Here is a 23,891-nt window from a genome sequence, read left to right as displayed (position 1 = left end):
TAGGGATTCTTCTTGTTTCTTGAACTGTTGGTATTGGAATTATGCTCTAGCGCGGATTGAGGTTCTAGCATTAGACCCTGCACATTATCCAACTCATTTGTGCAGTTAGCTTGAATGTATGCCTTGTTGATTGACAACCTCATCTTCTTTGGATGAGGCGGAATATCCACCCCTTGCATTTTTCATAATTTAGTGAGGCTTGAGAAGGCTATTAGTTTTGCTGTCTGCTGGATGTGGGTTCTAAGATTGCTATCTTGAAAATTCCACATCCAATAAATAACCTAGCATGATGTAGTAAATCATTTGTGCTTGCATTATATGAGGCTTGATACATGCGAATTGGGGGTCACATTTACAAAGAGAAAAGTCATCCAAATTTGTGTGATTATTCTCACGTTGGCTCTTTGTATCCATTGAGGCTACCATATCTTGTCCAACTCAAATGTTTTATCCTTGTACGCGTAGTAGGACTGTGAGCCTTTCAGAAGTCATATCTTTTATTAGATTTTGGAATTCTCTTTTTTCTTCCTCTGATGTTGCTCCAACTCTTAAGAGTTCCCTTATAGTGTCCTATCATATTGAACTAACTCTCTTTCCTCTAACCCAACATGCTCTCCTTTTTCATGTTTCTATTTTAAAGTGTAGGCATTTGCATAAAACTCCCTCACAATGAGTTCATTGTAAGAGTTCTTTGGTTTGATCAACTTGTGTCATCTTCTTTATTTAATGACTCTAGTGAATTCCTGAAATATAAAGCTTCAAATGGGTGAATTGTTAGTGAGAGAGTTGTAGGAATGTTGTATCATAGTTTGTCTAGGTGAATGATATTGATATCACATTCTAGGTGAATGATATTGATATCACACTAAAAAATGGATGAGAATGCAAGGAACAAGTAATGAGGTTTGATCATCATAAGTTACTCAAGGTAAAAATTAAATTTATATAATCCATAATTATATAAAATGCTCACAAAGAGCAAACTTGATTTTATTTTACAATTAATATATATTTTTATTGCATTAGATATTCATCCTTTGTTAGACTAAATTATGTAAGGCTTATAAATTCCACATTAATTCTTAGTAAGTAGTTTTCAATATCCATTAACAATTAATTAATTCTTAGTAAGTTATTTTTAATATCTAATGATAATTAATTTTCTCACTTATATTTATGCATTATTGCTTTTGATCATGAGAATATGAACAATTCACCTATTCTCTTAATTTTCTATATTACCATATAAAAGTTCAATCTCTTTAAAAAAATATAAAAAAAAAACTCAAAATTATACTAAGTGAGACTAGAAAATGTGCATATTTTATTAGACGGTTACAATAATCCATATAACATGTATCGAGGTGAGAATATGGGTTATAAAATCCATAAAAAGATCTCCTCGTACTTTTGCTAGAAGGGGACCCTTTAGTTTTGTTTGATAAAGTTCTTAACATCTTTCGTCCAACCCGACCAATACAAATACACAAATTATGAGATTAAGTTTGACACTTGAAAGGCCAGCTGCTGGAGAAGAATGAAATTCATGTAAGGATGCATTGGAATACCTCTTGGTGGGAAGGATGAACACCTCTTCTGCTAGAATAACAGCTTCAGTCTTGCACTTCTTGAAACAATCATGAAATGAGTCAAATTTAATCAAACCCACTTCTGGTTAAAATCAGATTAAATCAAATTTTTGTTCAACTTTCTTTTCATATAAATTTTAGGATTAAATATATTCTTATTTTCTAAAATTGCATCCAAAATTGAAATTTTCTATTTTAAATTTTGTTATATTTTAATCTCTAAACTTTAAAAATAAATATAAATATAGTTTTTTTAATTCTAAAACAATAATTTTTTTTACATATTAAACAATATTTTAAATTGAGCTAGAACATGTCAAACATATAAACTGTTCAAACACAATCCAAAATAAGTTTAATACATAAAAAAGTTTCACACTATGAATTATGTAATTTTTAAAGTTTAATAATCAAACTATATAAAAGTTTTTATTGTTTTAAAAAACGAATTTCAAATTTACATCTTAGTTCACCACTAAAAACATTTATTCCTAAAAGTTATTCTCATACATGTATAATTGACTTCTAGTTTTCTTACATATTGATTGATCAAATATTTGAACATGAGATGCTTTGAAGTGAAATATTTAGATCTGGAGGGATTGAGGTATGAATCAATGAAAGATAATTGAATAAACTCTAAATTTCATTCAAAATATAGTAAAATATCTAAACTTCATGGTAACGTGGGAGTTCATTTGATTATTCAATTAGATAATAATCCTGTAAATATCCCCTCCTGAGTCAATCTATTAATTTGATCATGGACGTATAACCATTACTTTGCTCAATTGACAAAATACCTACGAGTTTGTAAACTCTGGTTTAAAATGATTTAAAAATAACTAATTGACTAAAGTATGATATTTTAAAAGTAGTTGAATAAGAAAACTAACTTTCTCCAGTCAAACACCCTTGGTTCTCGGAGTATATTCTAGTATCGACCACAGTTCTGAAACAAGTCCTAAAATATTTACTTATAAGAATTAATAATGTGAATAGTTTTTTAATTTTAAATCTTTGTAAGATACATTCACAAAACATCTAACGTACATGGTTTTTTTTTTTTCACAATTTTCTTATCAGATCATTCATAAAACCTAATGAGACAATCAAACAAAATCAGTCCAAAGTCTGTCTGAATTGACACCCAGTAGCACTTGTGTCATTGTTGTGCCATATTTAGAACCATAATGGAAGCAGGAATTTTGGAATCAGAAGGAAACAAAACAGAACAATGCACAATCAAATCTCTCCACAACCCACATGCACAAGTTTGCTACCACTCCAATTCCTGACTAATCCAATAAGCAAGCAAGAAAGGAATCACTAAGAAAAAAGAAAAACAAACAAATGCATAGCCTCAGTTCCCAAAGGCATGCTACTAGAGTTTGGCTTCATCAAAAGCCCTTAGATATTGCTACTCAAAACAAACAAATCAACATCTGTTGTTCTCTTTTTCCACTCTTACTTCTCACATGGCCAAAATTTCGAGTCCCTTTCATACTCATCCCTACATGTGCACATTCAGGAGTATCTACCACTAGTAAAACAAAACTAGAAGAAAAAAGACAAAAGATGAGTATGCAAGTTTCACGGTGAGGAACAACAAGCCAAGAACTTCTATTCATAGTTTCAAATTAAGATCAACATTTTCTCCCACTTCATGACCATTCTGAATCCTGGCTGCTGTATGTCCAATCTGTTCCTCCTTTGGTTCTGGATGGAAGAAGCCATACAGTGGTTGCTTTTGTTGATTGAACAGCCTGTACACTGGCGGAGCAGGGATTTGTTCTTCTACATTTCCCTTTACCAAGTGAAATACAAGAATGAATCATGAAATACCAAAATGGAGAATAGAAACTCAAGTTCAGGACATACCTGGTTTTGACATGCTACGAGAGTTGAAGATGGCGTGGACTTTGGAGGTTGATAAGAAGTAGGAGATGGAGGAGCCAATGTGAGAAAGTCTCCATTGAAACTCTCATTCTCTTCACTTCTTTTCTTTGAGTTTGGCTTAGAGTTGGATGCTGAAGCGAGTGTGACTTCTCTGCAGATGGTACAGAAACACATTCTATGAGAAGACAAGAACTACAACATAAGGGTCAAAAGGTTAACCTGAAACTACCTGGAAGTTGAATTGCCAGCCTCAAAGTTAAATTCGCTACCGTTTCCACACGAAGTTTTTACATTTGTTCTTGTTTCAGCAAAGGGTGGCATATTATAATTGAAAGCAGGGGCATGGGGAAAATTCAAGGAGAAAGGGTATGGCCTTTTTGTTCCAACTGTCTGCATTAAGTTTCAAACACCAATATCGAATCATATAAACTGAAAAAGTTCTAAGGACAGTCTGTTCCATCAAAACGTACAAGTTCTTACATGATTATGATCTGACTATTCAACTGAACAAGCTGAGAAATTCATGCATATAAAGTAGGAATTGTTTACTAGTACTCTAATGGGTAATTCATGCACTTTTCTCTTCCATCTCCTTTTTCCACCACATCCACTACATTCTACAATCTTCTATTGTAAACCACATTCTTCACATCTAATAACTGATTCATGATTATAGTGCTATGAACCAACCTCCACCTTCCTAAGGGTCCAATGAATCTTCCTGAACCCATGTCCTATCACGCAAAAAAGTTCATGTGTCCTTGCAAGAGACCATCGCATCCATGTGCAGCCACCACAGAAGATACCACAAAGCTTTTCCAGCATCTCATCGATAACATATATATATAGTAGATACCAAACTGAAATACTCAAATTACTTTAAGAGCACAAATTGCACATACCTTATCAGTTGGTCTCACAGGCACACTACTGTCATTATTATTGCTTTGGTTTGAAGGGGGCTCTATTGAGAAATGAGGCATGGGTGTTGATGAAGTTCCTGATGAGACATTCACCTACATGTTAAATATACCAATTATGTTTTATTACCAGGGAAGAGAATGTGATGAACAGATGAGATAATGAAAACCACATCATATAAATTAAAAAGAGAGACACCGAGCTACATATTCAATAAACCAATCAATCCTTTTATTCCATGGGAAGAAAATGTGATGAATACATGGAAAATGAAACTCCCATGATACGAACTAAAAAAGAAAATGTCTTACCACTGATGAAGAAGATTGGTGTTGATATTGTGGTGTTCTCTGTGCCAAATTGGGCATAGGCCAAATGGAGTTGGATTCAAAAGGCAAACTTAGCAGAATTGGCAATCCTGAGTCATCCACTCCAAATTTGTTCTTCTCAGAATCATATTGATAGGAACTCCACCACTTGGGAACATTCTCGTGTCCAGGAACAACGGGCCAACCAGTTCCAAAGCCACCACTGTTTGTCAATGGAACATTGCTAGGAACTTTATCATTAATGGGTGGTTGCTGCTGCTGCTGCTGCTGCTGCTGCTGTTGCTGTTGCAATGACAAACGGGACCTAAATTCTGATGTTGGCTCACAAGTTAAAAGAGATGTGGAAGGTGATTGGTTGGAGTCATGAAAATTCTTAAGTGGGAGAGGCAGATATGATGGTTTGGTTGATGGTAAAGCAGTTTGAGATGGTGAAATTGGAGGTTCATCTCCCTTTTGTTGTTCTTCTAGTCTTATCTTTTCAAGTTGTGCCACACCAAGTCCCCTTTGTGGCACCTTTTTCTGCTTTGACTTCTTAGAAGATCTACCAAGGCTCCCCATGCCTATACCTTCACTGTTTCTCTGATCTTCCTGAGGCATTGTTGCATCATCTTCCATTTAATCCAAATCTATCTAATCTAAAGTATATGACAAAAACCAGTCTCCCAAAGTTTCAATCTTGCACCATCACTGTCTCCAAGACTAAATTTTTAAGCAAAACCAAGATACCCAATATCAAGATTCCAGAGAGAGAGAGAGAACAAAGTGTTTGATAATTGATAACTAAATCCCATCACTGTGATCTGAAAGCCAAATCAACGTGTACTTGAAGATTGCCTAAAAATTTGTGGAACAAACCGAGAAGGCAAGCCAAATATTCAGCAAAGACCACGAAGATGATGAGAGAGAAGGAATCTTAAAGATCACGGATTTTTCTGACTTGAAGTTGCTGGTTTGAGATTTATAGGAAGTAACTGAATCCCAAAAGAAAAGATGGAAAAGAAAAAGGCTATATTTTCTGAAAATTCAATCTAGAGTAACCATGAATCATAATATTCAATCACTCATTTATCTGCCAAATCCTCGCTCTACTAGTCTACCCTCCTTATTTTGTTCCTAGACCGACTCTCACGTTGTCTCAATATGACAGAGTTGTACTTGTAGTAATAGACGTTGTTTCTCTCTCCAAATAATGTTTTTGAGTTCTAAAAGTAGCTAAAAGACAGTTTTCGTAGAAACTGTCATCTTAGCTTGTTTGTTTGTTCTATTTCATTTCAAGTAGTGGACCCCTCAACCTTGTTAGCTTTTCTTGTCCCCACTGTTCATCGTTTTTATCTCTTATCAAATCAAATCCTATCATCACTGATATTATATTGACTTAATAACTCCAACAGAATCTCCTATAATACCTTTTTTCTATGGATCCTCTTGCTTTTATATTATAAATAGTAGAAATATATTTAATGTTTTATTCATATGCATTTATTTTCTTTTCGTTTGGTAAGAGAATTTTTAAGAAGATACTTTTAATATAGATTGCATGTATCTTCATTAATAATGGGTCAAATTTATTTATGCTTGTGCATTAAAAACAACATAATTGTGTATTTAAATTTGAAATTAAATCGGAACAATATTTGATGAGTGTATTTAAATATTCAATATGTTTTTAAAGAAGTTATAACACTTTTTAAAAATGAAAACAAGTTAAATATCTTTTCTTTCTCCATTCTTCTACTTATTAACTTTTTACTGTAAATATTTATTATGTTTTATATTTTAAATAAATATGAAGCAAGTAATTGTGAAGACAAAAGAATGTGGATTTTGGATGAAACTTTCGAATGAGGGGGGGCATACTATAGAGGGAAAAAGGAAAAGAGTGAAAAACTTAGAAAAATATTAAATTTAATTTCAAACTAATTGGAAATAGCATGTTCTCTATCTTATGTGGAAAACAAGAGTAAGATACGTTTATTTTCATGCACATCTTCTTATTGAATGTATTGTAAGCAAGTTTTCATTTAAAAAAGAAAAAATCATTTAGCAGAGTCATATATAAGTCCCTTGAATTTTCATAGAGGGATTAGATCAACATGATTCTTAATTTGGTGAAACACACGTAAGGCATGTGCATAGGTTTTGAGTCTCGTAATGCATTCAATCGAGCAAATTATAGAGATAAAAATCACCATAAGCAAAGACATCACAATTTCCTATGGTGTCAAAGCGCCTACACTTAAATGACTTTATATGAAATGACTTAATTTGATATAATTTATTCTTTTATAAGTTAAACTACTCTTCTTTTTTTCCTAGTTTTTGTTAAAATAATTTAAGTACTTTTCTTTATTATTTTTTTCAATTAAGTTTTATATTTTAAAAATTTGATTCAATTAGATTATTTCTACCAACTATGTTAAGAACATCTCATGTGCCAATTTATATTTTTTTTTGTTTTTATTTATTTATTTATTTTCAAAACTTATTACTTATCATAATGTCATGTGTGTCGACACCACGTATTGGTGTCAAAGTTATTATTTTATATTCAATTTAATTACTATATTTTTTTTTACTAAATTAAATTCCATTTTTTAAAATAATAGAATATTTTCTCTCTTACAGCCAAAATTATTTTTTTATAAATATTATAATAATATTTTTCATAAAACTAATATTTTTATTAAATATTTTTTAACTATTTTTAAACTAAATATAAAAATATTAATGAATTTCATTTAAATAAATTACTAGAAAATATGGATTAATAATATAATAGTTATGAATACTTACTCTTCTTATAAATGAAACTTAAATTTTTTTTATAAATACAATAATATTTATAAATCATATTTATAGATATTTTTATTAATTAAAACAAAATTTTATATGCCTAAAGCCAATTTAAACGTTTTTATTACAAGATATGAATATAAAAAAATTAGAATGATTGCATTATAGAGATCAATTATACAACAATTAGAAAGTTATACTATAAGGATAGTAGATAAAAATCAAAATATTAACTTCTATAATTAAATAAAGAAATAAATTATACATTCAAATTATTTAATACTATTGAACAACATTCTAATTTTTCTAATTTTAAAAATTATCAGTGTCAACCTATATCATTAAAGGAAATAGAAAATTATAATAACAAAATATAAATGGTTTCTTATTGGTGTGTTGCAAATTAACCCATTAATCTAACTGGAATTCATTCAACACCAGTAGGCAAGTAAATCAGATTTAATTTAATCAGTTTTTAAAAAAATTATATTTTTCCCATGTAATTCCGTTAAAATCTATAGAGCAAACTGACAAATTTAAACTGATTTCTAACATCCTACAATTATTAATGGATTTCCATTTTATTAAACAAAAACAATCATATATGGTTAGATTACTTCACAACAAGCAATAACATAAGTCAAATGTGTAACATCCCAAAAATATGACTGTAAATTATATTTAGGAGTACTTACATTTACAATATAATAGAACAGTTACAGGAAATAAAGCTAACTTATAGTTATCTTAAAATAACCATAAACTTAAAACTTTATAGAACCTTATACTGAAACAAACCATAAGAATCAACCGAACGATCATACAAGCAGTGTATTGCACCAAACGACTCTAACGAAAATCATCCTCTCCTGCCAACGCCTGCTCCAAAGAATCCTTATCACCTTCTGGTCACACCCATAGGGTGATCATTGCAATGACAACGACGACCGAACAAAAACCATGACAAGACAAAAAATAAGGGTAAGCTAGTGTAATTTAATTAACCATGTGAACATGCAATTCAGACACACATATAATACAATCATACATATATAGAAATCATACAATCATGTTATAACCGACCACTTTTACTCTGACTGTCCGGACTGTATGAATTGTGTAGCTACGACGTTTTTGCACCCGGATGGTGTAGTAGCTGGGATGCCCTCCACAGCTGTCACCGGGGTTAGTCCATTATACCTCGCCCAAGTTACACTTATGGACTAGGACCTCCTGTCATTCTCACACACGAGTTACTCCTATTTACGTGAGAATGAGTAATCACAAAATATCAGGATAAACGCCAGCTTAGAAATAACCACATTCATACTTTACAATTCCATAACCATCCATGAGATATTCCTCCTTGGAATTCTCTTTCTTATCCACATATCATACCATACTTCAATACCAACATACTTCCTCATCCATAACACATTTAAGTAAAATCAAACCGAACAGTAAAACAACCACCACCCTTGAGCATGACTGAACGTAAAAGATCAATATAACTTATGAACAAGACCGAACGGAAGAAACTCTCCCTACATACGAACATAACTGAACGGTCATTTAGAGAGTAAGACTCAAGCAGGAGTTGAACACTTGAACTTATACCGAACACTTATGATTTAAAACGAACACTATTGGCTTAGACCGAACGCCATTGGCTTAGGCCGAACACCATTGAAATAGGTCGAACACTTTTAGCTTAGGTCGCACTCTATTGGCTTATGCCGAATACTATTATCTTAAACCGAACACTGATGGCTTAATACAAGTACGATATTGAGCACTAGTATAAAAACGAGCGCTAATAAGAGACCACACAACCCAATAATACCGATAGCTAACACTATCATAAATGCTAGTACTATACCGAGCGCTAACACTAACATAAATGCTAGTATAAGATCGAGCGCTAATACTAGCATATTGCTAGTATAAGACCGAGCGTTAACGAGAACGAGTGCTAGTACAAAACCGAGCGCTATATCGAACGAGCACTAGTACAAGACCGAACACTACCAAGAACGAGCGCTAGTACAAGACCGATCACTACCAAGAACGAGCGCTAGTACAATACCGAGCACTACCAAGAACGAGTGCTAGTACAAGACCGAGCACTACCAAGAACGAGCGCTAGTACAAGACCGAGCACTACTAAGAACGAGTGCTAGTACAAGACCGAACGTTATCACTAGCATAACGGCTAGTACATGATTGAGTGCTAACACTAGCATAACTGCTAGTATAAGACCGATCGTTACTAAGAGATCTCACCACCTACTAAGAACGATCGCTAATATAAAACCGATTATGTCTAGAAGATCGACCACTCACCTAAGACGGAGCGGTCATGCACGGGTAAGACTAAAAAGATCGAACCCACTTAACGACCGAGTAATAAAAATGGACGAGCGGTCAACAGCGAACACTCAATTTCTACCTAATTCTGCAGATTTATGAACCAGCTAGATTTACCAAAACTAAATATTTTTCCCAAATTTCACCATCCCACATCCTCACAATTAACTCGACCATTAAACCAAAATATGCAGAATCCCAAACCTCACGAACATAGCATATAACAGTCCACACCAAGATCACCGAACATCAAATAATTCAATTTCACACAAATGCAAAATCATGAACAACATATTCATACATCAAAATCCAAACAATTAAATTAACTAGTTTCCCTTACCTCTTAACTAGACCGAAAGCTCACAGTTGCAGAAACTCGACCACCACCAGAAATCCTAGAAATCTATGGTTCACCGATTTATGAAAATAAACCAACCAAAAGACCAAAAATGTGATCAGAATTTAAGAGAAGAAGATTATAAACACATGCAACCAGAAACTTGGCTTGCATGTGCCAGAAAACAGAATTTCTAAGAAGAAGAAGAATTTACCAGCTCAAACAACCACTTGATCGGTTCGAAAGAAAGTTCTTGAACTCTAAGAAAGATCAATCACGGCCTAATTGATGATCATATGAACAAAAAGTAAGAATTTCTAGAGAGAAGGAGGAGAAAAGAGAAATCAGAAGGTTGGAGAGAGTTTGTGCATGCAGAGAATGAGACGACTTTTTGAGACTTTCATTTATATATGACTCTGAAAACTGAACGGTCCAATCCTGTAAATACATTTGTCTTCTCCAATTTTTAAAATTTTTCGATCCTTACAAAATGTAATTGTATAAATTTTTTCTTCGACTTTTCTTTTTCTTTTCAATAACTTAGGAAGGATATGACATGGCAAAAACAATATTGCCTTGATATATTGAACGTGGTTTTCCTTTTAAACGTTCATCGATTTAAATTAATTTATATACGAGAAAAATTTAGTAGAAAAAAGTACTAATGTGATAAATTTTTATTTCATGCCATGTACATGGTTGTGTAAAGGATTACTCAGTGACATTTAAAGTAAATAGTATCAATGAATTGAATTTAAATCATGAAATAAGAGGAAATTATAGAAAACAAAATTGGTTGATTCAAATGGGTGTACAATCAGTTGTCTTAATTTCTTAATTTTAGAAAACTTTAGATCCCATGCATTGCATAGAAAGTGAAAGTTATGCAGAAAAAAAACAAATTAAGAAAAAAAAGGTGAGAAGTCAAAAAATTGTGTATGTGTATATACATCATATCTTACGCGGTAGTTTCAAAATCTGATTGAATCTCAATGTCATGCTAACGAGGAAACCGATCTCGACCCAACCTTTCTACTAGGGCCCACTTTTGTTCATATTCAATCACATTAATTATACCATTAAGGGCAAAAGAAAACATATTCAAATGAAAAGATAAAATAAAGTTCATATATCATATAAGGTGAGGAAGTCAAAATAATAACAAGTGAATTTAAGTTTAATTTATCTTAATTAGTAATTATGTGATTATCACTAAAAGAAAATAAAATTATGTAATTAAGAAAAAAAAACAATAAAGTAATAGGTGTGAACTGGTTGTATAAATTTGTTGAATTGATAGATATTAACACAAAAGTGATTTATTAAGTGTGTTTCATGACTCATAGGAAATATGTAAAAGATGACTAGTAAAATATTTATAATTAATTGTTTAAAATTTACGTTTTATATCTGGTAAAAGATGTAAATATTTATATTTAAGTATGACGAGATTGTAAAGTAAACAAATATATATTTTTTATCTCTGGTCAAATGTCAATTTCAACATTTACTAGAGGATAAGACATAAATTTTGAGTTTCATGAAACCCAAAAAGAGCATCCAATTGACATAGCAATGCACACAATAGGTTTTATGCATTTCCAACAAAAATCCATACCTAAGTGGAGCGACAATGATAGCGGTGTTTCTCCATTTCACTCCTAATATAAGTTTTCCTCCAAAAACCCAAAATCCCAAAACATCCAACAAGATGGGGACAACTCCTATTGAAACATAACTGACCTGGAGGGTTCGACAACTGTTTGAAACTCCAGGGATTAGTATAAATCAGCGTCTCTATAATTAATGGAGCAAGCAAAGGGAGATTCGAAGAGGATGAACAAATATTGGAGGATGAATGGTGATTGGTCTTTCACGCAGGTTGTGCTAGATTTAGAACCATCGCGTCCCATACACAATCCAGCATTACGAGTTTTCAACAACTGCACCTTTGATGGAAAAATGACAAAACAATAGCAACTTAAGAAAGAGTAATAGTATAATGAAAATTCAATTTTCCTTCTTGCCAGAATTTGCGAGGTGGACAAAAAAAAAATAAAACAAAAATAGAATTCAAACCACAAAGAGACATCAATCATTTTTAACGTGGAAAACCCCTCAATGCAAAGGTAAAATCCATGAATCATTCAGACCAAAGAAAAATTCACTATGATCAATAATAGGGTATAAAAAAGTCTCCAATAAAATCACCAAATGATGTTTTCAATCAACTATGTTAAGTAAGTACAAATACTTACAAATGAGAACAAAGAAGAAGAAGAAATTTAAAAAATAAAGTTGTTGATAGGAGGCTGTTTTCTCCTAAACTAGACCTCCGATTGATGATCCAAACGGTCAGAATGAAAAATCATATGCCTCAAACCCACTGTTCAAACCTCAGCCCGATCTAACGGTGAGCAACTTCACAACAACGAAAACACCACTGCAGAATTTGTGTTATGCGGGAAAGAATTTCTCTCTTCATTACTCTCTCACGTTTTTCCCTCTCTTCAAATGACTCTAATGTGTCCTACTGACACCTCTACACTAAAACAAAGTCAGACATAATGATTTACATTATTTGGGCCTATTAGACACATAGGAAGAGAGCCTAATAATCCAACAATCTTCTCCATAAAGACTTACCGAAACCAATAGAAATGTAAAGACCAGACATATCAAAATACAAAGAAATGATATATAGGGAGCTCTAATGAAGATTATATCACACCATTATGAACCAACAACGGCACGCATAATGGAAGAGGAAGAAGGAAGATTTGGTGTGAATTATTTATTTGAAGAAGAAGAAGGAGAGAGCCACCCGCCTTTTAAAAAAAACTGATCAATTTTTATGTCAAGTGGTAAAAAACAAACGTAAATATATATTTAATGGTTAACAAAATACTAAAGGTATGTCTTCAAATCTAGGTTGAACCTACGACCTGTATAAAAGACTCAAAACAATAAATGTAAAACATTTATGTATTTTTTTAAAAAAAACTAATTAATTTTTACGTCAGGTGGTCAAAGACAAACATAAATTTATGTTTGTTAATTAACAAAAGACATAAATTTATGTTCCAGAATCTACATCAAACCTATGATAGATATAAGAGGCTCAAAAGGATAAATGTAAAAAACTTGTTTTGTGGTAGATAGAAGATGATTGTCCAAAATCATGGTGATTGAGTGAAGAGATTGGGTCATGAACAAAAAGACCCACCGTAGTGTGTGAGGCTCAACATTTTGTCTTTTATGTGAGGAACTTAAGATTTTGTTGGATACAAAATATATATGGGTTTCGTCAGCCATCTATGATCAGATTCTTTGTTGCCTTAATTTTCACGTAATAGTGGCTATGTTTGGTTAATTTTTGCACCTACCATATATTGCACCTTACTTGAACTTAGATATTTTATGCAATATATAGCCATTTAATTTTTAACAATTGCACTCGTGATCGTAAATTTACAATGAAATATTGGTTTCTCACACTTTTTGTTTCCTCGTATATTTAAAGGATACTTTTCTTGTACTTTTGGTGTTTTAACTCTGATACTATTCTGCAAAAAGGTTTCCTTCCAAATTTCAATAAATTGATCTTTTTATTCTTAGGAGTTTTTTTTTATTGTCTTTATTCATGTTTGGATTTTTTTTTCGAACATTAAGTGCATATAAAAAGAAAAAAAAAATGTTTACATATACAGCCAATATAGAATATGTTTACAAATATCACAAAAATAAGCTCATAGTCAAACTTTCACTTTGGGTACTATCTAGAACCAATGTGGAAAATGGATATACAACATTGATTGTTAGTCCAATCAATTTAATTGATATTATTGTGACATCAATATTAAATTATTGTTATATTTTTAAAATTTTCAATATAGAAACTAATTAAGGTGATTATTTATTGATGGATATATTGAGAAAGTCAGACAGATAGATAATAGTAATAAAATTTAAGTTCATCTTATATAAAGAATTAACATAATTTTCAATTTAAAATTTTGATATTATTTAAAATTTTAAGATAATGAATTTATTGAATTTGTTTATTTAAATTCTTTGTTAAAAATACTTTTAATATAAAAACCATATTATATTTGTATTAGCTGGTCATCAAAACTAATTATCTATAACGAGGGATTCAAAGATTTAAGAAACCTAAAACAAATTTAAGAATGATTTAAAATATGTTTTTCAAGTTTCTTTTATGTCAAACTATTTATTAAGTTGTCATAATTAGTTTCATTTAATTTTCACATTGTTTTCCATTCTAACTCTTTTTTATTATTTATTTTATTATATATTTCATCTTTATTATCCATAAAAAGCTAAACTTAACCTAGTTAATATAGTTCTATAATTCAATCTAAGCCAAAATTCTAACTTCTTATCAAAATATATATAAAAAACTCTCAAAACTCATAAAAAGTATTTAAAAACAAAACCAGCAAAAAAGAAATGCATTTCTGATCCCAATACAAATTCAATAAATATAATAAAAATAACAACACAAAAAGAAAGAAAAAGACACTAACTAGAAATGAGATAAAAAAAATTGATACATAAATAACATGATATTCAAGAAATAGAATATGACAAACCCCTAAAGAAACACTCTAAAATAAAAAATAAATAAAAATAAAGAGAGACAAGAAGTGAGATCACTAAATACGAAATCAAAATTCATCATAACATAATAAAGATAATTATTGAAATTTTGTTTAACCAATTATATATAATTTTTAATACAAATAAACATTAACGCATACTTTTTAATTAATTTTTATTCTCAAACATCAAGTTATAATTAATTTAAAGAAATATATGAGTACTAAAATAATTGTTTTTGAAATATTTTTTATAAATAATTTTGTAATTAATTTAATAAAAATATATTAGTACTAACAAAATTTTAAGGCCTTTTTTTTTCTTAAACATTTTTTTAATTAATTTAATAGACAAATATTAGTACTAAAGAAAAGTTTTGAAACTTAAGAGTGTTTTATCTGCTTCACTATTGAGCCATCCTATCAACCACTAGTGGATCTTGCAGAAATATTCACTAGGAAAATAAATAACATCAATCTAATTTTCTCTCACACACAGAACTTGTCTCCATTAATATGATCCCTTCAGAATTCAAGTCCATTACCACCCATTCACTACCACAGGAAACTCACACAACATCACTCACACCATTTCTATCTCCAACCACCTTCATCTTCCATCATTCACCCAACTAACAGATCTGTACACTCATCACACCTTCATTCTTTACTCAACTTCATCTTCTCTCACAAAGACCCAAAATTCAAATATTTTTAGCATCTTTCATCTACTCCTCCATCACTTATCATCACACACGCAGCACAGGGGTTCCTTCTCATCCTCGCCTTAATCCATCATTTCCTCAAACAGCCATCAACATCTTCAATTATACACTAGTGCAAAATGGCCTTATACATCTCCTATTCAACATCAGTTCAAACAAAAACTAACATAAAAAATATCGGTAACCTTTTTGTAAATAAAATGAAGAGTATGACATCAGACACCAAGAAGACCAATGTCATATCACATTTAGAAATTTTTTTTTATAGGAGACCAATATCACATGATTTTTAAACTTTTAAAAAAAGTAAACTAGAAGTCATGTTTTCGAAGAGTTTGACGTCGAATAGTTAGAAGATATCCACGTCATATCACTTTTATATGTTTATTTGGATGGGACAATATCATATGTTTTTCAAACATTAAAAAATCCAGGTGGAAGAAAATGTTCTAGAAGAGCTTGACGTCAAAATCCAAGATCGATGTCATCTCTTTAGACATCAGATTTTAGTAGATCCGACGTCTAACAATGTTTTAAACATTAAAAGAACCTAGCTAAGCATGACCTTTTATCTACCATTAGACGTCAGATTCTAGGAGGACTGACATCATATCTAATTAGACGTCACATTGTAGTATGGTTGATGTCTGATGGTGTTTAAAACATTAAAAAATACAATGTAAAAGTCATTTTCAAGCGATGGTGCAAGTACACTAAATATTGAATAAATATTTCATATACGTGATTACAAGTTTTGATATGTCTTGATTTGCATGTGATTTTCACTATTATGTTTTCCGTTATTTTATTTAACTTGGCCAAATTGTTTAGGGATTTGATAAACTTTGTTTGGAGAAGTTTTTTTCTCACAACTTTTTTTCTTGTTTTTGTTAACATGTTTGTTTGATTTAAATTTGTAGAATATTTATACTATCAAATTTAGTTTGATTGGATGTTTAATTAATTATTAAGCGATTGATTAAATAATTTTTTAGTTTATATGTTGATTAATTTTTGATTTATTAGATGTTGTATTTTTATATAATTTTAGTTTTTCTGATATTTATTATAATTTTATTTAAAGATGGAGCGAATGTTAGTTCCCGTTTGAGATTTAGTACAAATGATTATATTTTTAATCCTTTGTATTAAATCTCAAATTGTCCGATTAAACAATTTTTAAACATTATTTTTCATAATTCGTTATAATGTGTACATTAAAGTTTATGAATAAATTTGATAGAGTTTTAGTTGAGACCATTTTGTGTTATTCTCTAGATGCATACTTGATTGTGGTTATGAGTGATCACTTTCATTTCATGTACTTCAAAGACCAATGCAAAATGTTGTCAAAATTTTATCAAATTTATGATAGACTTCTTTTTATGTGTTAACAAATTATGAAAAATGTTTTTTTTTTGAATGGGTAGGGTCTCACCATGTGAGAGTTAAAAAAAAAACAAAGATTGATAGAGTTTGTTACAAACATAGTATGGATTGAAGTTGGATGTATGAACGCCACATCAATGAAGAGTATGAAAAGTGAGTTTTTGAGTTCTTGCAATATGCTTAAGAACATGCAATCTTTGTGAACGAGACATATTTTTGTCATTCTGTTCATTGTCTTAATCAAATACGTTAGGATTTGGGCAACGTGAGTGATCATCTATTCATCATCTTTGGTATAATGAGGAGTTATATAGTTTGTACTTGGCATGTAGAAGTATTACACAAGCCTATAACGTCACGAGAAATAGATTAGTGGACGAATGAATGAGTGATCATTTATAAGACATGATACGTGTTGTTGGTCAAGAAATCTAATTAATATATGAGAAAATAGTAAGTACAAACCCTAAACCCAAAACCATAGATAATATGAAGTGATTTATGATTAAACTTGAGTATGTGGTGCATGATGAGTTAATTGAGAAACTGACTCAAGGTTCATTGGTTGGCCATGGTTAGGACGACATACTCACAACGGCCATTGGAAAACCAGAGCACCCACTTAACATTACCATTGGTTGACCACAAAGGTAATGTTTCTTCCACTTAACAAAAATGTCCATTGATTGATGACTTTATGTATGATTTCCTTTCATTTTAACCGATTAATTTCGTGCATAGATACCATTTGGAGCACCGTTGAGTTCTCTTCGGCGACCACCAAAGGTAATGTTTCTTCCACTTAACATAAATGTTTGTTGATTAATAACTTTATGTATGATTTCCTTTCATTTTAACCGATTAGTTTCATGCATAAACACCATTTGGAGCACCATTGAGTTTTCTTTTTTCTCTCTTCAGCAGTGGTTGTCTTCTCCTCACCCTCATAGTGGCACTTGTCTACTGCCTCACCTTCACGGTTAGTTTCAATTTTTATTTTTTATGTGTATTGGTTGTTACTACTTCTAAAATTCTGAAAATTTTTGTGGTGTATTCTTGTGTTGTATATTGATTTTTCATGGTTTCAGTGGAAGAAAATATTGACAAAAAATTAAAAAAAAAAACCCATAAAATGACGTTTGTTGTTCTTACAACAGAAGTCAATTAACGTCTGTTATAAATGTAACAAACATTAATTGACGTCGGACATAGAGCAATATCCAACGCCAATTTGCTTTGTGTGACGTCAGATTGTTCTATGTCCAACGTCAAATAAAGTCTATTAATGTCAAATTTTTCGAATTTGGCGTCCATTTAACGTCTCCCGATATGACGTCGACTGCAAATTCGATGTGATAGGCCGAAAACACCAACGTTATATAGTATTTTTGTACTAGTGACGAGCGAGGACACAAGTGACACCGCAAGCAAGAGTATGAGATTGCAAGAATGAATGAAGAAGATGAATCACAAGAACAAAAGCAACCTAAGAGAATCGTAAGAGAGGAACCAAGAAGATGGGCTTCATCACTGACCCTAAAACAAAAAACCTGGTCTGGTGAGTCTTAAAATAGATTTCATTTTACGTTTTAAAAATTTCTTCACGAACTCACCAAATTGGAAGCAAGCTTGTGATTTTAGACTAACCTATCGATTCCACCACTGATTATACCGCTGATTATACCGATCCTACGTCAAATCCAAGTATGAATTAACTCAAAAACATTGAGTTAACTCGTAAACTCAAAAACATTGAGTTAACTCGTAAACTCAACCGAGTTAATGAGTAAACTCAACCGAGTTAATGAGTTAACTCACTAGTTCCATAACCATGTATACAACTTGTATATTCAACCTTTATGCTTTTGGTTGAGTACACGAAAAGAGAAATATTCATTTCTAAGTTTGGCCTTCGTATCTCTCTCGTTCATCTCTATGATTATGTAATACAAATACATAAATATCAAGGAGTTTGAGACATTAAAGCTAATACGAATATTATTTTTAATATAAATATACATACATATCAAAGACGATATATTTATTATGCACGACAAAATCAAGAAAATCGTATATTTCAATTCATCAAACGACTTTCGTGGCTCGTAAAAGTTATTGTGAAAAAGCTTCCATGTCACTTCCATAGTAATAATGCGTAATTTTCTTTAAAATAGACATTAGACATTAGAAAAAAAGTAATTTTAGTTTGTTGTCTAATGAACAGAGTGACACACCAATCTTTTCCTAGAACTTGATTAAATTTTGTTTCAATGATTTAATTATGGTATTTCATTTTCAGAAACACAACTGGACATGACTACTACCTTCCCTCACCTTTCTCTAGACTCCTAAACTTCCAAAGAGATCAAACATCTGCTTCATCGTGGTTGGGTTGTCACACACTCTTATGCAACTCTTTCTCTCTCTTTTAATGTGCTGTATTCCAATGTACCACGTCTCTTATCATTACAACCCACCACCACTCTTCATCCTCTTCAAGCAAACCCATTCTGTGCCTCTCTTTTCTTCTCTCAACCTGGTATGTGTCCCTTCCCATTTACATTCTTTATCTCCGCACTTCTAGGCTCTTGCTTGGTTCATCAAAACTTTATGCTTGTTGGGTTTGGTTGTCTGTTGCCTTGACATTGTAATGATTCTGTTGTCTGTTGTCCCACTTCCTTTCATTCGCAATATATAATGATGTCTGTTCATAGTTGATTGAGGTGTGTGGTTTCAGTACGTTCTGGCTTTTGAAATTGAAGGAAACCAAAATCTGTATGACATGACTTGAAAAATATAATTTGGATAGGTTTTAGTATATACTGCTGTTATAGCATACTTAGTGTTAGAAGAGGCACAATGTGAGCTTTATAAGATGGTGCTATAGTTTTTGGCTTATTCGAAGACTAGTACCTTATGTTACAATAGTATGAACAGAGAAATTTCTTTTGTAAGTTTTATACAAAGAAAACCACGTAACAAAGTGAAATAGGAAGAAAAGGGAGGGTGGGGTATAAGATTGTCACATGAGAAATTTCCTGGTAGCCCTTGCCCTTCTAGGAAATTTGACTGGTCTTTTACATTACTTTTCTAAATGATAAATCTTTAAAGAATCTATGATCTTCTGTGCAGTCTCCTCGTTCACAAAACTATGGCTTATTTATTTATCCATGAGATTTACGAAAATTTGTTCGAACATTACTTGTTATGCAGATTTGCAGTTGGCTGTTTCCTGTTCTTAATTCCTTGAGAAAAAGGAATGGGTGCGAAGAAATGGTTTATGATAATAGTCAAATTGAAGAAATCGAAGAAATCCAAACAAGAAAAGGTTATTTCTAGTGTTTTTTTTTTCCTATCAGCAAATACTAATATATATAAAGAGAAGAACAAGAATTTGATACAAGAAGTGCCATATACAGAATACAAGCAAACATTGTCATAACAGAAGATTCCTAGCACCTAAGACAACAATTTTTCATATTCCCCACCAAAAGATCAACCCTTTTACTGTTATTCCAAATACTACCCAGTATCCGCTATACAAGCCAAACTGTTTTGCTTTCATCCCTTCCTATCAAGAGACACTGATTAGTCCGAGACCTCTAAAATCTGTAACTCAGCCAAGTTAAACCCTAAGCATGAGACACCCTAAACATTTTGACAGTTTGGAGAGCATTACTCTGGTTCTCGTTAGATATTCTTTCAGCATTAACATTACTTGGGAAGATTTGAATATTTTTGAGTTTTACTTATTCCCTTTGACTTGTACTATTTCATTGGCTTTTTAAGTAAACCATATAATTTTAAGAAAATGATTATAGTTGAGGAGAAATTCAAAGCTGATAATTTGATATACAATCCACTGCCGGTGTTTGTTCTCTTGTCACTTTCTGAATAGGTACAGTCTACTGATGAAAATTCAGATGAATGTTCAAACGTGAAGCAAAGTGGTCGTGAAGAGTCAAGTGGCATTCCCAATGAAGGTTTGATGATGGATCGGACAGTTCCATCAAGACTGATGGACGATGTGGCAGCTACTAGGATTCAAAATGCATTCCGTTCATTTATGGTACAATATATGTGTCGTGTGCTTATTCCGGCATATGTTTATCACAATTTTCATTGTGAAGTAAGCGGAGACATTTAGTAATTTGCTAAATAAAGCAATTAACTGAAAACAAAAGGTCTAAATTCATAATGCATCTATCTCACTGATATCCAAGTGTTCACACATTGCGTTGCTTTACAATGATCTGTTTTCAATCTCCTTGATGATAAACCAAGTTTGCAAAGGTTAGAAGATTTTGCTTCATTTTCCCCTTGTTGCTGTAAAAATAATAGTAATATCTTTAAGTAATGCCTTCTAAACTTGGAATCATAGATATGTTGCTAGCCAACAGCTAACTCTTTTTTTAAATGGTGCCTTCTAAACTTACCAATGTGATGTGTGGTGCAATTTCGATTCACCTACTGCATAAAATGTAGTACATTATCAATGAAACTTGTGATGTCTTTCTTAAAAAACTGAAAGTGGAAATATTTAAACTTAATGACAGTATTGTTATGTTCCAATTTCTGCAGAATATAATTTATTTTGTAATAACTTTATAACTGATTTTATATTTTACTCGTGCCTTTTTCGTTTCTTCTCCTTCTCAATTTTTACTGCTGAAAAGAATCAAATGAATGCTCTGCTCCGGAACCGGAAGGGGTCCTAGGGATATGATGACATTATCTGCTACTCTTTTGCAGCCTTTTACAACAGTACTTGGAAACTCATTTACTTGAGTCAACTACTGGCATCACGACTCTTGTTTTCTTTCATCTGTTATTTATACCCAATTGCTTACTACAAATAATGTCTGTATTAAGAATGGGTTTTTTCCTACTGGTTATGAGCTTCACTTTAGATGCCCCAAAATGGCGGCAAATAATGCTTCTACAATTATTTAAAGATAGATACTTCTCAAATCTTAAGCAAATTATGACGCTGACTTAGTAGTGAAAATAGATAACTTCCTCCCTACCCTCCCATGCAGGCAAGAAGAACATTACATCATCTAAGGGGAGCAGTGAAATTCGAAGCTTTAATTCAAGATCACCTAGCCAGAGAGCAAACAGCAACCGCACTGAACTATATACATTCATGGAGCAGAATACAAGAACAAATTAGAGCTCGAAGAATCTGTATGATAACAGAAGCCAGAATTAAGAAAAAGAAATTGGAAAACCAGTTAAAACTTGAGGCTAAGATTCAGGAGCTTGAGGTAGCTTAGCCTGTGATTACCTGATTTCAATTGTTGCCAAAGTGTTACTATTATCATTATAAAGGTCAATTTTGATATCCTTTCAATATTTAATAAAACATGCCTTTTTTATGTCAGGTGGAGTGGTGCAGTGGTTCTGAAACCATGGAAGAGATACTTTGCAGGTTACATCAGCGAGAGGAAGCAGCAATTAAACGAGAACGAGCCATGGCATATGCCTTTTCCCATCAGGTACAAAACTTGTTTTGCCCGCTTCATCCATAGCATACTGAAAGAAAATCAATATTTGACTTCTTATATGAACGTGACATTGCAGTGGAGGCCAAACTGTAGCCAGTATTTTGGTCAGGCTTCTTATAGCCTTGGTAAAGAAAGTTGGGGTTGGAGCTGGACAGAGCGTTGGGTCGCGGCACGTCCTTGGGAAGTACAGGTTCGAGTTCAGCCCTCCAAAACAAAGAAACTTAATGGCCATGATCAAAAAATCAAATTCAACAAGATGAACTACAGTGAAAGCAAAGCAGCCTTGGCGAAACCTTCCCTGTTAAACGGGAGGGAAACTGGAAAAGGAAAGGAAAACAGTACTTCAGGGCAGTCAAAGAACATCGTTACCAAATAGCCCATACTAATTTGATGGTTTATGGTTTCTTCTTGTTCTTTTGGGGATTTTTTTTCCATATTTGGCTTGGCGAGAATCTACCAATTGGTGTGTACTATTTACACTAGGAACTTCACTTATCTGCTATGGCATGGTGTATATGACTATGAACGTGAATTCCCTAGTCTTAGTTGAAACTTGAGAATGGTATTATTATCCCTTTCATTTTCAAATCTTTACCACGAGTACATTTATATTTTACATATTGGAACTGCAAAGAAGCAGGGAAATTAAATGAAATATCCTCCTGAGGTGAATGATTTCAAATAGACAAAATGTGACAGTGGATGGTCGGTCTCTTTACGGTTAAACCGTCATTAATTATTGCCACATTTTGCATATATGGTAGCCCAGAGTTGTGTGCTGCTTAATGACCAATTCAACTTTTTGGAGTAATGTTATTTATCAACCGACTAGCAGCACCAACAACCAAAAACAATTACTACGATCTCAATAGAGGCCAATGGTTTTTCTGTTTCCTCGTTACATTATCCCCTTGACAAACAAAATTTCCAGCTGGATACTAGAAAATGTTATTTTGAGGCACTGAGTTTCACGGGGTAGGGGACCAAGAACAGACGGACAAGAACTACACTCTGGTGGCACTGACGAGTGAATTCTCCCATAATTGAGCTTCGTTGTGCTCATCTCTATAGACATCTTCCACTCGCCACTTGTTATACCTACTAGGATCTATCTACAAAGCTCATTGGTTACGGAGTATGGACTACGACGTACTGATTCCCCAACCACTTAATCTCACCTCACTGCATCAAGGCTGAGAAGTTGATAAAAAAATGAAAACGATATTTTGGTTCCAATAGGGTAGATCATATTCCAAATCCAATGGCAAAAACTAAACCACTGTACCAGAAGCTGGAGCTTCCTTTTGGAGAATACTTGAGCATTAACTGAGTAAGTGGGTAAGCCGATATCAAGATGAATTGAGTTGTTTCCCTTCTTTTTTACACCACACAATCAACCCTTGTGTCACTATC

General features: G+C 32.3%; 2 protein-coding genes across 7 annotated transcripts; one reads left to right on the top strand and one right to left on the bottom strand.

Moving 5' to 3' along the window:
* Window positions 1–2,711: 2,711 nt before the first annotated feature.
* On the bottom strand, window positions 2,712–5,879 carry LOC124829807 (uncharacterized). Its single transcript, XM_088092520.1, has 5 exons — window positions 4,721–5,879; window positions 4,391–4,504; window positions 3,718–3,878; window positions 3,471–3,639; window positions 2,712–3,396 (listed from the first exon to the last, which is right to left on the bottom strand). The coding sequence occupies exons 1-5, from the start codon at window positions 5,351–5,353 to the stop codon at window positions 3,217–3,219; spliced, it is 1,257 nt and encodes a 418-aa protein (XP_087948646.1). The 5' UTR covers window positions 5,354–5,879; the 3' UTR covers window positions 2,712–3,216.
* Window positions 5,880–19,350: 13,471 nt separating this feature from the next.
* LOC124829806 (protein IQ-DOMAIN 10-like) lies at window positions 19,351–23,069 on the top strand. 6 transcript variants are annotated; one of them, XM_088092685.1, is made up of 6 exons: window positions 19,351–19,510; window positions 20,185–20,299; window positions 20,876–21,040; window positions 22,011–22,238; window positions 22,356–22,469; window positions 22,555–23,069. In XM_088092685.1, exons 2-6 carry the CDS (start codon window positions 20,231–20,233, stop codon window positions 22,852–22,854), a joined length of 876 nt encoding a protein of 291 aa, XP_087948811.1. In that variant the 5' UTR covers window positions 19,351–19,510; window positions 20,185–20,230; the 3' UTR covers window positions 22,855–23,069. The 6 variants fall into 6 exon arrangements, with proteins under 6 accessions (XP_087948811.1, XP_047159333.1, XP_087948814.1 ...); XM_047303377.2 differs by having other exon boundaries at window positions 20,870–21,040; XM_088092688.1 differs by lacking the exon at window positions 19,351–19,510 and adding an exon at window positions 19,524–19,618.
* Window positions 23,070–23,891: the final 822 nt, after the last annotated feature.

The sequence above is a fragment of the Vigna umbellata genome, chromosome 6, assembly GCF_029865625.1.
Source record: "Vigna umbellata cultivar VRB3 chromosome 6, Vumbellata_1.0, whole genome shotgun sequence".
In the NCBI taxonomy this organism is placed as follows: Eukaryota; Viridiplantae; Streptophyta; class Magnoliopsida; order Fabales; family Fabaceae; genus Vigna; species Vigna umbellata.
The sequence above is the reverse complement of the archived record's forward strand: the minus strand, read 5'-3'. Positions and strand labels throughout refer to the sequence as shown.